This window comes from Malaclemys terrapin, chromosome 1 (genome assembly GCF_027887155.1).
Source record: "Malaclemys terrapin pileata isolate rMalTer1 chromosome 1, rMalTer1.hap1, whole genome shotgun sequence".
NCBI classification, from domain to species: domain Eukaryota; kingdom Metazoa; phylum Chordata; order Testudines; family Emydidae; genus Malaclemys; species Malaclemys terrapin.
The window spans coordinates 163959870-163974985 of record NC_071505.1 but is presented as its reverse complement, the minus strand read 5'-3'; the positions used below and the strand labels follow the sequence as shown (position 1 = coordinate 163974985).

Genomic DNA, 15116 nt, shown 5'->3' with positions numbered 1-15116 from the left:
AAATTTCAGATTTAAATAGCTGAAATCATGAAATTTACAATTTATTAAATCCTATGACCATGAAATGGACCAAAATGGACCATGAATTTGGTAGGGCCCTAACTATGAGGCAGTCTGTGCCTCTGCCTTTAAAGCCTTCCATCCTGTAGTCAGATCCACATGAGCAGACCTTTGCACCAAAGTCATGTGAACTCCATTCTAGCACATGGGTATGTCTGCACTGGTCCTATGGCAGTAGACTGTAAATTCTTCAGGGCAGTGGCTATATTTAATTCAGTATACTGGATGACAAAAAGTAAACGGTCAGTGCGAAACAGAGTAACAACAAATACCTGTTAAACTTGTTCAAAAGAAAACAATATTTTTCTTCAAATTTCAGAGTAGCAGCCGTGTTAGTCTGTATCCGCAAAAAGAACAGGAGTACTTGTGGCACCTTAGAGACTAACAAATTTATTAGAGCATAAGCTTTCGTGGACTACAGCCCACTTCTTCGGATGCATACCTCATGAGGTTGATGGATTTCCACTCCATACGGCTAAATGCAGTGCCTTGCATAATGACAGGTTTCAGAGTAGCAGCCGTGTTAGTCTGTATCCGCAAAAAGAACAGGAGTACTTGTGGCACCTTAGAGACTAACAAATTTATTAGAGCATAAGCTTTTGTGGACTACAGCCCACTTCTTCGGATGCATACCGAAGAAGTGGGCTGTAGTCCACGAAAGCTTATGCTCTAATAAATTTGTTAGTCTCTAAGGTGCCACAAGTACTCCTGTTCATTTTTCTTCAAGACATTTTGGGACCAGTTTTCAAGAGTTGGGATCTAAATTGCATGATCTAAACATACATTTACACATGTTCAGTTACATATAAAAACAGGTATCTTATTTGCATAGCCTAATGAAAAAATTACAAATGAAAAGAGATTTACTTTGCATGTGCCTGGAGATGGGAAACCTCTGTATGTAGGGGTTCCACTACTGGTTCACATATTACTAATGCATTTAATAAAAATCTGATTCTTGAAAGTAAGGAGTTAATTGTTACATGGCAGCTATATCACTGATTTAGCTCCACTTTCTGCAGTAGCACTATGTTTAATATATATATTTTTTTTAGCGCTTGTGGGCCAAATCACAGGTACACTACGGTTGCTTTGTGTTCCTTTGGTGACACAAAACAACTGTAAACCCTTCTTAACCAACCCATTTAAGCCAGATTTATGGCTGCTTTGCAGCACCAGAAGCATAAATGGAGTGAACCAGTGAATCTGGTCCTGTGTTTTTATTTCTTTCAACCGTACTATTTCTAAATAAGCACCTGATAAATAATTGTTAGATAATCATGGCCCATCCAGTGCCTATTGACATCAATAGCAAGAATCTCAATGGACTTCAGTTGTAGTTTGATCAGGCCTATTATATTCACTTTTTGTTTGACAGAGTCACGAGATAATTTGAGTTCCAGTAATCAAACATGCAGTATAGATAAGGATTGTTTTTAATGAAACAGCAGAATGCATGTAAAGAAAGACCTGTTTAGCAGATAAACTAATACACTTTCCTTGCACTCCAATAAAAATATGGGCGGGGGGGGAGAGGAAGCACAGGAAATCACAAAATGATAAATGACAAAACTCCTTTCTGCTTCAAAGGGAGTAGGATCAGACCTTTTGGTGGAAGTGAACAATCTGTCATTGTTAAAAGTAATAGGGAACATTACATATTAAACATATTAAAAAAGAAATTAACCCAACTGTTGTGTATAGAAGGGCTACCAACAGCAGCTATGCTGTATTGCCAGGTTACAGTGGATTAGCATTACCTAACAATTTATTTACACAGTAGCGGTTACTGGAATTGGAAGGTTGTTGCTATGGGGAATCCGCCCATATGAAACTTTTTAAAGCCCTCTGTGATTATTCTTAACATACACAATTTTATTATTACTGAGTCTTGATCTCTTTCAGCCACTACATTTTGTCCCTCTACGTGCAAAGCTGCTGCACCACTCTATCTTTATGGATGGCTCAAATGGTCATCTTTGATTAGAGAGAGACAAGATAGGCAAAGTAATAGCTTTTATTGGACCAACTTCTGGTACAACAGACAAGCTTTTGAGCTTCACAGAGCTCCTCTTCAGGTCTGGAGAAAGAAACCAGAGTGGCTGAGTTAAATACAAGCTGGCACAGATTAAGCATAAAGGTTTCACACATGTGGGATATTTTTTCACAACATGAACTTTCCTTCATGGGGAAATCTTTTCCATCATCTTAACAGTTCTGTATGTGCGATTCTTCACCCTTCAGGATTTTTCTTCACTGGTCTTGTAACATCTACAAATGGATCGCTATGCAGGTGGAAGAAATGAAATACTGTGGCCAGTTCCATGCCAGCCAGAATTGCTAGCTGATCACTGAGAAAAAAGCCTGGCTCATACTTCAGAGGTGTAGAACAGCTGGTCCATTATGCACCTTTGCTCTGCCCTTAATATCTTGTTAAAATAAAGGCGAGGTAGAAGCCAGTTATGCTAACTTAAATCTTCAGTGTGAACCACAAGCCCATGCAACAAAAAGCAGAACAAATACAATGAAGAAGTTCTTGTGAGAGATGCCTACATTTGATATGATATCCACTGATGCAGCTATTGTGAGCCCCTCAGTTGCATTCCTTATATTTAATAGACTAGCTGTAGTATTGTGTTTGAGGCATTCCACCCGAGAGCAATCCATAGCACAGGATAAATGTTGTTTCAATGGGAAGGTACACAACACTCTTGCTAATGCATCATATCAGTTGCACTCTTCTGTTAGTCTATTTAGCAGTGTATAAACAATGGGATGCTCACCATTGCTGGCATATACATGCTAGTGCATCAAGATTTCAGATAATCAATACAATCCTCTGTCTGACCATAAGTTACATCTGCCTGGACTGATTCTCATAGGACAGTGATGAATATTATGGACATCCTGTCTGATTATGCACGGCAGGCCTCATACGTTCATTCTAATCTGATAAGGTAAATTGTGAAAATGCTAATTAGTGCAATGCAGGTATAGAACTGTTATGCCCATCAGCTAACATGTCAGCCTGACCCCCTAACCCTATGACTTGGACTTTTTCCAGATCTGTTCATCCATATCTTTCTTGTTAACTAGGAACAGCCAAAAACAAATACAGTAACAGAAAAACCCTACTCTAATTTAGATGCTGTATCTGCAGTACCATGTGAGGAATGTATTAAGGGCTTGATTCAAAACTCTTTGAAATCAGTGGGAGTCTTTCCACTTTGAATCAGGTCGCGGTAGAATGATGATTATTGCTACAACAAAATATTCTCCAACTAACTCATTTATTCACAAGACATTTAAAATTAAAAGTCAGTAGTAAGAGCAACACAGAGATGTGCAAAAAGTAAATAGTGATACACATGCAGCATTACACCTATAAAATATGTAGGTTGTCCGTAAGTATCTCCATTAACATTTGTAGAGGGACCTGAATTTCCTTTCACAACATCAGCCCAAACCTTTTTCAAGCTGTGCCACTAGCGTCCTCTCCTGAGATTTTGCATTGTGTTCTGGGTTGTTCACCTTAGGTTCTGAAGTATTCATAAAGTATTTACTTTAGAAGTATTAGCAGGCATCTCTTGGCTTATAAAGAGCACTTATGGTCTCATATAAAATAAGTGGTTCACAGAATACCTTACTTCCATGTAATTAAAACAGGTTATTCTAACACATTGTAAGATTCTGCATAATTTTTCATCCTGCCTGTCAAGTCTCTCCCTTTTTTTAGAATACCCAGGATTAAAACAATATTTTCCATTAACACAGTGACATTTAAATGATGCTCTGGGCATGGCTTTGTACAAAGAGATCTAAGAATCCCTGTAAATGTTAAGCAGGATTTATTTATTTATTTGGGCAACTAACACACAGATAAAGCAATCCTGAAATATCCTTCCTCTCTCCCACATTGCCTGACAATGCTACACATGGCTACAGCATGACTACCAAATGAATTCTGATTTTTGTTCTAGCACCTCACTCTAAGTTAATTTTTACCCTACCACTTTGCTGAGCTGTACAATGTGAAAAATGTTTGTTTGGTTCTACAAAGTTTTGTCTCAGCAGTATGCCTCCGAGTTCCTGGTTAGGAAACGTCGAGCCAATTCTTTTATGGAAGAAAGTAAGAAGGGAAATTTAGAAAGAGAATGCATTGAAGAACTGTGCAATAAAGAAGAAGCCAGAGAAATATTTGAAAATAATCCTGAAACGGTAAGAATTTGATGAGCATTTGAGAACTGGAGAACAGTTTTGTGCAGAGGAGGAAGAAAAAACCTGGAAATGTATAGGTTTCTATATAGCAGGGCTAAAAAGCATTCAGACCAAGAGTGAAATTCTTCCATGTGCAGAGTGCCAGCCCAGTGCATATGCACATTACCTATTAAGGAAGACAGAGCAGATGCACAAAGTATGGCTGTGTGTACTTTCTTTTGATTTTTTTTTTTTTAAAGGCACAAGTTTCCCAGCACTCCATGCATGGAACACCCATTGGCCTGAAATGAGAATTCTACAAAGAGACCGCTTGCAGAACAAAACATCTAAGTATGGCCCTCGCTCTCCTAACAAATTACTGGTGCAGCCATTTTTATCATAAAGATATTGGGCACCCTTGCTGAAGAACTTTCTTCTAAGTACAAGATTCTAGTGCCTGAGTTCATGCACAGGACGCTGGATCTACAATGTTAAATGTGTGAGGCATTAAATACAGAATGGACATTAATCTGTAGATATATAAAGTTAGAAAATGAATTATCTTATTTTTGGTTGTAAATAAAGTCTGTATTGTTTGCATGATCTGCCTTTGATCAAATAGCACAGGCTATTGGGCTACTTTTAGTGTTAGACTGTTAGGGTTATAGTTTTTAATTTAAAAAAATACCACATAAGGGTGCAGTATTATTAATCAGTTAAATAAAAAGCCAAAACATTTTTCCATTTCATTTTCAATATAAATGCATGTTCAAAGCTAGATTTTTAGTACCTGTCATTATTAGATGCAATTTTGTTTCCAGGATTAATTTGGGGTGAAAATCTTGCCATATGGGGGGAGATTTTCAAAGGCAGAAAGGACAGTTATGTGTCCAGCTCCCATTAATTGCCCTTTATGCCTTTGAAAATCTCCTTTTAGGCATCCAAATATCTGACTGCAGCTGCAAATCAGGCACTTGTGTCCACAAAAAGACAGGTCAAGATTCCTTTGAAAAGTCTGAATTCCCTCTCCCACCACACTCTTTTAGATCTTATCTGCCTGTAAGTTTTGACTCAGACTGCCACCCTGTACAGGACTTTTAGACACAAACAATACAAAGAACAATTTTGCACTCTTGATTTTTGGGGCCACCATAGTGTGTGCTGACTCAGCAAAGGACAGACTGGTCCTTTCTCCCTCTCTGACACAGGGAGAGAAATCCTATTCCCTGCTGAATCCTAATCGCCAACTTGGAGAGCAGAACTGTAAAGGGAGAGGATTCCTCACCTATTTTTTTCTGCCCCTCCCTCCCTCCCTCCCTCTGGTAATCTGGAGCCCTGTGTTTGATTCTAAAAGCAAGTTTTATAGAAGATTCCTAGTTGATTCCATAGATGAATAAAATGATAATTGATGCACCTCTTCTTTCTTTCATCTCCTTTTTCAATTACAGCACAAATATCTTTCAGTAAATGTCTAGTTAACATTTTATAATAATTCCAATTATTTTAAAATTTACTAAACTTCTCTTATTCTTTTTACAGGAATATTTTTACCCCAAATATTTAAGTAAGTATCAATCCCCGTCAACCCATAAAAAACACACCTCCTTGTGTGCTGTATTTTATCATAGAGTTTGTATGATACTGAGGGCTTTCTTCCCATTTGCATACTATAAGTTGCAATAGCTGGGTGTTTTTCTTTTGAATTCTGATGTCCAGTAGCTCACAAGCTCTTCTGTACAGTTAGAACCTGACTGAGCCATTCAGAATGTGAGGCTGTGATCAGGTGTCCTTAATGTGTCGACTGGTTTTCTAGCTCAAACTGTGAGAATAGGCTCTTTGAAGGTGCAGTGCTTAATTTCCGTTGGGATGATTTCAGTCTAAATGGGTGTTTGGCCCATAAGCAGATTGTGTTGGTTTGTATTTACAGGCTGCCTCGGCTCCCATCGAGCAGGGATTTTCAAGCTTACTGCTGTTATTCCAGATTCCCCACCTGACCTGAGAGCCTGTGTGAAAGGTAAGAATTTATGATATACATTTCACAAACAATACTGAGACAGACTTATGGTATATCTAATACTGATTTGGGTTTAAACATACACTCTCCCCCTCTCCACCCCACAGAGCATTCCACCTAGTAAGAAAAAAGAAACTAGTATTTTAACTCGTAATACAGTTATCTAGAAAGTAAAATTACATTCAAAATAGTAGAGTTTACTCTCACTCTTGAGTAATACTCCGGGGGAATTCTGTGCCAAAAAATTAAAAATTCTGCACACAGTATTTTAAAATTCTGCATATTTTATTTGTCAAAATAACATAGTATAATCATGACCGTTTCAATTATTTTGGTAATTTATTTCAAAATATCTGTCAGCAAGTATGTCTGTAACAATACAGACCCAAAAAAAGATTCTAGTAAAAAATTTTTGACAAATAGATTCATTACTGGGCATATTAATACAGAACTTGGAGTAATTCATTTAAATTACAATACAGAACTATATTTCCTGCACCCGTCAGAAGCAATACAAAGGCTTGGGGGTGTCAGGGATGACAGAGGAGCTGAGGGAGAGGGAAGGAGCCTGGAGTGAACCTGGAGGGTTGTTGGGTGTGGATGGGAGAAGTATGGAACAGGTTTTTTTGAGGGGAGGGGCAGGATTGTTAGTGAGTTTACAGACTACAGGCCAAATTCACCTGTGAATGGATGTACTCCGTTAAAGTCAACATAGATCCACTTGCTTTAGTCAGGGAGTTTTGCCCAACTTTTTTATTGTACTATACTTAGTATTGACCTCTGTCCCCAGATGTGTGAACTTATGTACTGTGCCTTTCATTAAAAAAAATGAAAATGATTGTCTCGCCTAATCAGAGGTCTTATTTTCTAACAGACCAGGATACGGCAGCACAGAACGTGTCTGTGTTGGTCAAGAGATAGGTGGTTTGTGAGATCTGGTGTAGTCAGTGGTGGCTGGTGAGTTGGGGGGATGCAGGTACCATGATCCTCCCAGTGAACTTCTTACCTTTCCACTGCAGTCTGGGTCACTGCCATGAGGAGTTGTCATGAGGAGGGTTTTGGTGGTGGATGGGGGAGGAGGAGCTAGTGGACAGAATAGGGAGCCCTCACTTCCCTCTCCCACCACACTCCATCTTCTAGAATGGTGTCCCCTCTGTTTTATTATGGTCACATTGCTTTCTCTCTCCCCATCCAATCTATCCCTTACCCTCTTTTATCTTCCTCCATCAATTCACCTACACTCACACTCTCATTCATCAATTCACCCTATTCTCTCTTTCCTCATCCTCCCCTCCCCCCGCCCAATTCACCTCATTCCTTCCATTCACCCACATTCACCCCTGCCAATTCAATCTATCCTCCCCCGGCTCAGAACCCCCATAAGTTCCCTGTGTTCTCTTCCTCCTACTGAATCTCCTCTTGCTCAGGAACACCCTTCCCTCTTAATTCCCCTCCATCCACACACTTCCTGCCCACCAAGCTCACTTGTTGTTGGACCTAAGGAAACAGAAGGAGAGAGGCAGAAGGGAAAGTCTTTGGCTGCAGGAAGAATATGTAGAGAGTCCCATAGCTTGCTTTTGTGGAGTTAATCTGTGTTAGCCACTCATTGGCCATATTCCCTTCCCTGTGCCTGCACCCTCTTCTGCCTGTAGCTGGAGTCACCTATTTGCAGCAGGTAATACTGCACCCTGCAATGCAGCAGCCTTTCTATAGGTGCTATACACTTTCTGTGGTGTGACTTAATCAGTGGGGCTCACCAACATCAGCCACTCAATGACCAGTTGCCGCTGGATGCAATTGAGAAATATGCAAACGAAATAAGATTATGTAACTTTCTGCTTTACAATAGGCTAAAAAAATAGAACAGATTTTTTTTCTTGTAAGACACTATAGAGCCCAGTTTTTCAGTTCTTATGAGCAGGTTAAAGTCAATGGGGGCACTGCAGGTTTGGGTCCACATAATATGATGGTAGCCATCCAATTCACTGTTCTGAATCATCTGATATAACCAATCCCTTTTTTCCTTCTCTTTCTATTATTACTAGGGTGACCAGATGTCCCGATTTTGGGTCTTTTTCTTATATAGGCTCCTATTACCTCCCAGCCCCTGTCCTGATTTTTCACATTTGCTGTCTGGTCACCCTAATTATTACTAGTGTTTTAAAACCGCACATTTTAAAAAGCAAGCCTCAAAAAGCTACAGGCCCACTCTTCACAAATATGTAATCCCAAAGTAGGAGCAAGACATTTGCTGATAGCTTTACAGATTAGTTTTTTCAACGTCTCCCATATTTACAAACTGAAGCAAGAATAAACTCATTAAGCACCCCAGCATGTTGATGTAAGGCAAAGAAAGTGGGGACAATAGTCGAAGTATAAACTTACCTACCAACTTAGGGGAGTACAGGGTAAAACAATAGGCTCTGCGTTCTTCCGGTAGTAGACATTGCTACACAGGGATGCACAGAGTGTTTTCGATTCCTCTGCATGCTCCAATTTTTTATCTTTGTAAGTGAATTTAAGGTTGGTGAAAGCTGCAAGTTGGATAGCACTGGGAAGTGAAGTTGCCAGTTTGTCAATGGAGCAGATACAGGACAGGCAGCAGAGGTATAAGCTTCCACACAAATGTACTACCTCTAGCATGACAAAGGAATTGGTCTCTGTATCTTTCAGACCTTGGCCTCTGCTGAGACAGCTGGGATGATGATTGATGATGCAGACAGCTATTTACTAAGAACTGAACTGAGACCTCTAGGTTAATTTACCTATGCCACTGAAGAGCCATCGTTTGGTAGTGGCTTGCTGCTATTACCAACTTGGGCCAGATTACACCCAGTAGTAACAAGCACTGTATACCAATTCCCATGAGCCATTCATTTTATAATCGTCTTCTCTTGGTGGGGGGAAAATGTTGCTGATCCATAACTGGTAATGTTGTCTTTGGACTTGCTGCCAAAGGTGACAAAGTATGTTATAACTTTTGAGGTAACTTACCTCTGGGCAGAATTAATAGAAGGACATGTGCTATGTGGATGATTTTTCTTGTGTGGCAAGCTTTTTCCTTCTTGTGAATGGTGACTAACAGAGGAAAGGAGGAAGAAAACAAGATTATGGAAAGGCGGAGCGTAAAAATAAACATTTTCCCCCCTGATCTTTTCCCCTCTGCACACACAGAAATTTCAAACCAATGTAGCCCTCTGCCATGCAATGAAGATGGATATACGGAATGCATCGATGGGCAAGCGAGATACACTTGTGTCTGTAAACCAGGCTGGCAAGGAGAGAGATGTGAAGAAGGTACAGTCCATATTGTGACTATGATGGTAGTATCTGTTACTATGGCTGAAATTAGAGCATTATTAACAATACCATATCTTTAAATAGATACATGAGGCAGCAAATAGCCTCTCTTAGATTAAGATTTCTTGGGCTCCCCTCCTCCCCTTCTGTGACATACCAGGCCACAATCCAGACCAATGAGTTGCTGTGTCACCCCAGGTCTGTAACCCGGGGATGGGGATGACCTTCACAATGTCTTGCGGCTGTAGCCTCTAACCTGGACTGCTCACAAACTGCCACCAGCTATGTCTGTATGTGCTGCAGCCAGCTAGCTACAAATTGGCGCTTATCAGTCTTAAAGATTACCACAGGGTGATCCCAACACACTCCCAATCTCACATTTCCGCTCAGAAACATATGTCCTGTACTGCCCAGCCCTCTCCTGGACAGTACAGATACATTGAGTCCATTATTCCTTTAAGGGAATTACATGCACAACTTTTTACCCCAAATGAAATTACCCAGACAATTCAATTTGAACACACTGGATTAGATAAAAGAATAAAACAAGTTTATTAACTACAAAGAGAGAGAGATCTTAAGTGAGTACAAGTAATGAAAGATAAAAGTCAGACATGTTTACAAGAAAAATAAAGATAAAATGCTACTGGTGACTAACTTAACAAACTATATTAGATTCAAAGCAAAGTTCTCTCACCTGTGTCGAAGGAAACTCCATGCTGTTTCTTTGCTAAGATGAAAATTTTTGCCCCTGCCCTCTTTCCTGCCAAAGAATGGCCACTTTGCTGGTAATTGTCCATCAGCCTTGTGTACACCTGGCTGAGGCATCAGCTTGCCTTTTGTCTCAGAGGGACTGATTTGACCACTCCCCAAATTTATCTGGAAAATATATTTTTAGTCATGATTTCAGTTTATAACTTCACATATAATGCTACTGCCATGATATTACTGATCAGCAAAGTATGAGTTTTTAAATGATACTTCACAAGACATGACTTGTACAGAAGTTACTACAATAGTGTATGGGTGTGAACACGGATATATTCTGTTACACCTTCTAGATATAAATGAATGCGAAGACCCAGCAAATAAAAATGGAGGTTGTAGTCACAGCTGTACTAATGTTCCTGGAAGCTACCACTGTTCCTGTGACAATGGATACTATATACTTCCAAATAAACAGGACTGCAAAGGTAAGAAAGGACACTTAAAACATCATTGTATGAAAAGAAATTATGTTTGGATACTACCAATTAAAGAATTTTGGCTGAACTATAGCTACTGTACCTTTAAATTTTCCCCTCCTATTTCAAGCCAAATTCTGCCATCTAATGTATATTTGATTCCCATTGATATGCCCAACTTAGTTCACTTCTAGGGTTGTGTAAGCCTTTTTACATGAACCCAAGCTAGTTAATTAATGAAACCTGGGCTTGGGTCACAAACCCCAGACTTAAACCAATTTCATAGCCCAAGTCAAGTTTCTAGAATACGAAGGGCAGTTAACCTTCTTAGCTGTAAACACAGTCCATGAAAATCTGTAGCTTTGATTGGATTTCACTCTCTGAGTTTTGGTTTTCTTCACTTGAAATGAAAATATTAATGAATTCTGAGGATGCGCTTTATTAGGATGTCCAGTTTTTATAGGGACAGTCCTCATGTTTGGGGCTTTGTCTTATATAGGTGCCTATTACTCCCACTCCTGTCCTGATTTTTCACACTGGCTATCTAGTCATCCTACTCTTAATATAGGGAAAGGCTTGTGCTGCATTGCATCACTATAATTACTTTCAGGGTGCAGCCCAAAGGTAGGAAGGGTGCAAGGATGTTTCGCGCCCTAGGCGAAACTTCAAAGGTGCCCCCCAACGGCAGCTCCCCACCCCCCACCCGCCCTGAACCCCCCTCCCCCTGCGGCAGCTTCCCCCGGCCTGGGGAGCCATGCGCCCCACCCCAGCTCACCTCTGCTCCGCCTCCTCCCCGAGCACGCCGTCACCGCTCCGCTTCTCCCGCCTCCCAGGCTTGCAGCGCCAATCAGCTGTTTGGCACCGCAAGCCTGGGAGGGAGAGAAGCAGAGCGGGGCAGCGCGCTCGGGGGAGGAGGCGGAGCAGAGGTGAGCTGGGGCGGGGAGCAGTTCCCCTACGTGCCCCCCCCCACTTGCTGCAGGCGGCCCTCCCCGCGCCCCCCTGCCCCAGCTCCCTCTGCCTAAATGTCACCGCCAACCGGGGCGGCTGAAGATCCGGTCGCCGCCGAAGGACCCGAAATGCTGCCCCCCCAAATGCTAGCACCCTAGGCGACCACCTAGGTCGCCTAATGGGTTGCACCAGCCCTGCCCAAAGGCCTTTTCATTGACTATAGATTTAAGTCTTTATTTTGGAATAAAATTCCAGGTAAAGGCCATGTGTTAATATAGTTAGCAGAAAATTGTGATGGCATTTTGGCAAGAAAATAGCTTACCTCATTCCTAGTATTGCATTTCTTTACTATTCAAAATTTTTCTGTTGAACTGCACTAAATGGTATGGATACCATCATCAGAGGATATAAAGGGACAGACCTTCAGGCTGGCTTTCACTGGACTTCTGTTTAGTGCATGTACTTTTGTGGACACAAATAATCAATGACACCATGATTCCTATATAATCCCATTGCAATACTGCACTCTGACAAATGCAGGCTCACAAGTTGGTTGAACAGAGCCTGTTCAGATACTTTTAATCCTTTAGAGCTAGATTGTGCACACCCCCACACACACCCCCGGCTCATGTTGGTGAGCCCTTATTCACACAAGTAGTCTTGATGCCAGAGAGGTTACCTGCCATTAATGAGGGCTTACCAATATGAGTAACAGCTGCACAATCTAGCTGTCAATCAGTAATGATGATGAACAGAGCATTATAGTAAACACATTTGTGCTATTTTTTTCCCCTTCAACCTCTGACACACTTGTCCCTTTTCCTTGGATCCATAGTACAGCCTACAGAGAGAGTATCAAGGTATGCAGAAGGAGACTTCACTTGGGGGCAAGGTAAAATTTCTTGCAAAATCCTCTGGAAGTCTCCCTTACAAAGGAGACTATGCCAAACCTAGCAAGATCTGCCAGAATTGTGAGCCTTTTTTTTTTTTTTTTTTTTTTTTCCCTTACAATCTTGAGGCAGGGTAAAATGTCATGAGAAAAACTTTATTCTCAGTAACACTTCTGAATTTGTAGACTGGGATGAATGTCTGATACATCCAAACATCTGTGGGACAGCACAGTGCAAGAACAACCCTGGCAAATATAAATGTGAATGTGCGGAAGGCTACACATATAATTCAACTTCAAAGAATTGTGAAGGTAAAGGGTGTTGTTGTTTTTTTTTAAATAACTGCTGTGACAATTTGGGAAATCTGTCTATATGAAACTTACAAATTCTAGTTGATTTTATGAAATTGTTGCATCATTAAATGCCTCCATGAACATGGAATCAGCCATCTGCTACCATTTCTCCCACGTCAAGGACAATAGAGAGTTGTTAACTTAAAACAGTTCCCATTCAAATGGGAGCACCTTAGAACAATGGGCTGGCTAAAGTTTAGACAATCCAGTTATCTTATGTGCTTTGCAGAGAGTGGGGTTTGGAGCAGTGGAAGGGAACAAAGACACAGGAGGTGTCAGAGTGGGGGTTTACAAACTCAAAGGGTACACCCATCTCAGAGCCCAGGTCAAACTGACTCAGGCTTGTACTTCGGGGCTGAAAATAGCAGTGTAGACTGGAGGGTCAACCCGAGCCCAAACATCTACATTGCTCTCTTTAGCCCTCCAAGCCTGAGTCAGTTGACCCAGGCTCTGAGTCTCTCTGCTGCAGGGTTTTTTTTTTTTTTGGTAGATGTACCCAAAGGCTGAGGAGGGACTCAAAAGGGAAGCTTTTTGATTACCAGATCAACTGGAGGCGAAGGATACTAACTGCAGGGGTCAGGGAAAGAAGCCCTGAGCTGGGGGAGTGAGATTCAATACAGGGGACTTGGAGCCCTGGAAAGATACCAGCTGAAATCCCAAAGAATGCTCAAGGGTGGTGAGGAAACTGAGGAATGGCATACAGGTGTTCGTTGTTTTGCCTAGATCTGTACATCTCTTGTGCTGTCTAAAGTAAAGAGCGAGCGGTTTAGAAATCTGTCTGCGAAGTCTGTGTTGTTTGCTTTAATTATCACATGTTTCTGAAAGGGTGAACTATAAACCAGTGGCTGACTACTCACAAGATGAGCTCTAGGGAAGGGTTTTGCTTACGCTACTGAAGTGTATTGGGGGTCAGCACTCGTATTAAGGGCCTTGTGCAGCTGGGCTGTGGGGTCAATCCTCCATGCAGGGGTACGAGACAGAGAGTTTGTGCCCAAGAAGCGTGCCAGAGAGTTTGCAGCCAGAGATTGTAGCTGGAGCCTACCCTGTGATCATGGGGGGCGTCAAGGCACACAGGCCCAGCAAGTGGGTCTAGCACAGCAGCCTGGTGAGGATCCAGCAGGGGAATCTCAACCAGGGCTGTTACAATTGCTAGAACATATCAAACAACTTTCTACCCTCTTTGAGGGGTATATTAATCACCCCATTTTGTGTCACTATCATTCAAATGGTGGGTGCTCATTGATATTGAGTCAATCTGGCTACTCTTCATAAAGGCTGCAAATATAATACTGGAGGGATTCACTCTCAAAAAATTGGGACCTGAGACCGTCATTTAAAAATGGTTCATTCCTCTCCTCCCACCCCCATTATACACCTCCTCCATGCAGTCTAATATATGAGTTGTCAGAAGAAGATTGTCCTTTCATAAATTTTCTAGGGAGAGAAGAACATTTCTTTATGAAATCAGCATGTGAGAGAAAGCATCCCTCCAGAGAAAGTTTCCGTAGCTATTCATGCTGAAGGTGAATATATATTTAGCTAGCGGTAGAGCTCTGAAAAGGCACTGTACAAATATTCAAATGTCTAATTTGCCTTTTTTTTTTAAAAAAATATTTGAGTATTTGCAGATTTGATTCTGGATCATTTTAATTCGTTCCACCAGCTTTAATGTTTGCTGTACAGTGGAAATAATGAAATTCCAACTGGTGAAAAAAAATGAACTTTTAGGACTTTACCTTAGGAGGAAATTCACCATGATTGCAGTTTAACACAAGCTCTTTATAGCACAGGGAGTGCTGTAAACACAAATGGTGACCTGCAGATACTGCCTTCTTATTATCACACCAAAAATAAATAAAGACTTAAAAATAGTTCTTTGCTGGCAGTGAGCATTTTATTCCATGTCTTTATGTGCAACTGTCTGGTGCCTTAACTTTTACACCTTAGCAAGGATTTCGTAATCAGACATCTGTTCTCCCTTGCCCAATTAGTGTGGGATTAAAGAGAGGATACTAACAGATTTGTAACTGTGTATACTAGGATAAAAAAGACACTATGGTTTCAAGGAACAATCTGAAATACTTTCCCCCCCCCATCCCTCTTGTGTACATTTAGGTTGTGTGGGGTTCTCCTTAAGTGTAAATTTTACTTTTAAAATTGGGTTCCTGAA

At 41.0% G+C, this 15116-nt stretch overlaps 1 protein-coding gene across 1 annotated transcript in view; it reads left to right on the top strand.

Annotated features, from left to right (window-relative positions):
• PROS1 (protein S) overlaps nt 1-15116 on the top strand; it is a 50791-nt gene that overhangs the window by 3817 nt on the left and 31858 nt on the right. Inside the window, exons 2-7 of the mRNA XM_054046043.1 lie at nt 4121-4278; nt 5797-5821; nt 6185-6271; nt 9446-9568; nt 10633-10764; nt 12779-12904. Of these exons, the coding sequence (XP_053902018.1) occupies nt 4121-4278; nt 5797-5821; nt 6185-6271; nt 9446-9568; nt 10633-10764; nt 12779-12904 (651 nt within the window). The remainder of the gene's footprint in view (nt 1-4120; nt 4279-5796; nt 5822-6184; nt 6272-9445; nt 9569-10632; nt 10765-12778; nt 12905-15116) is intronic.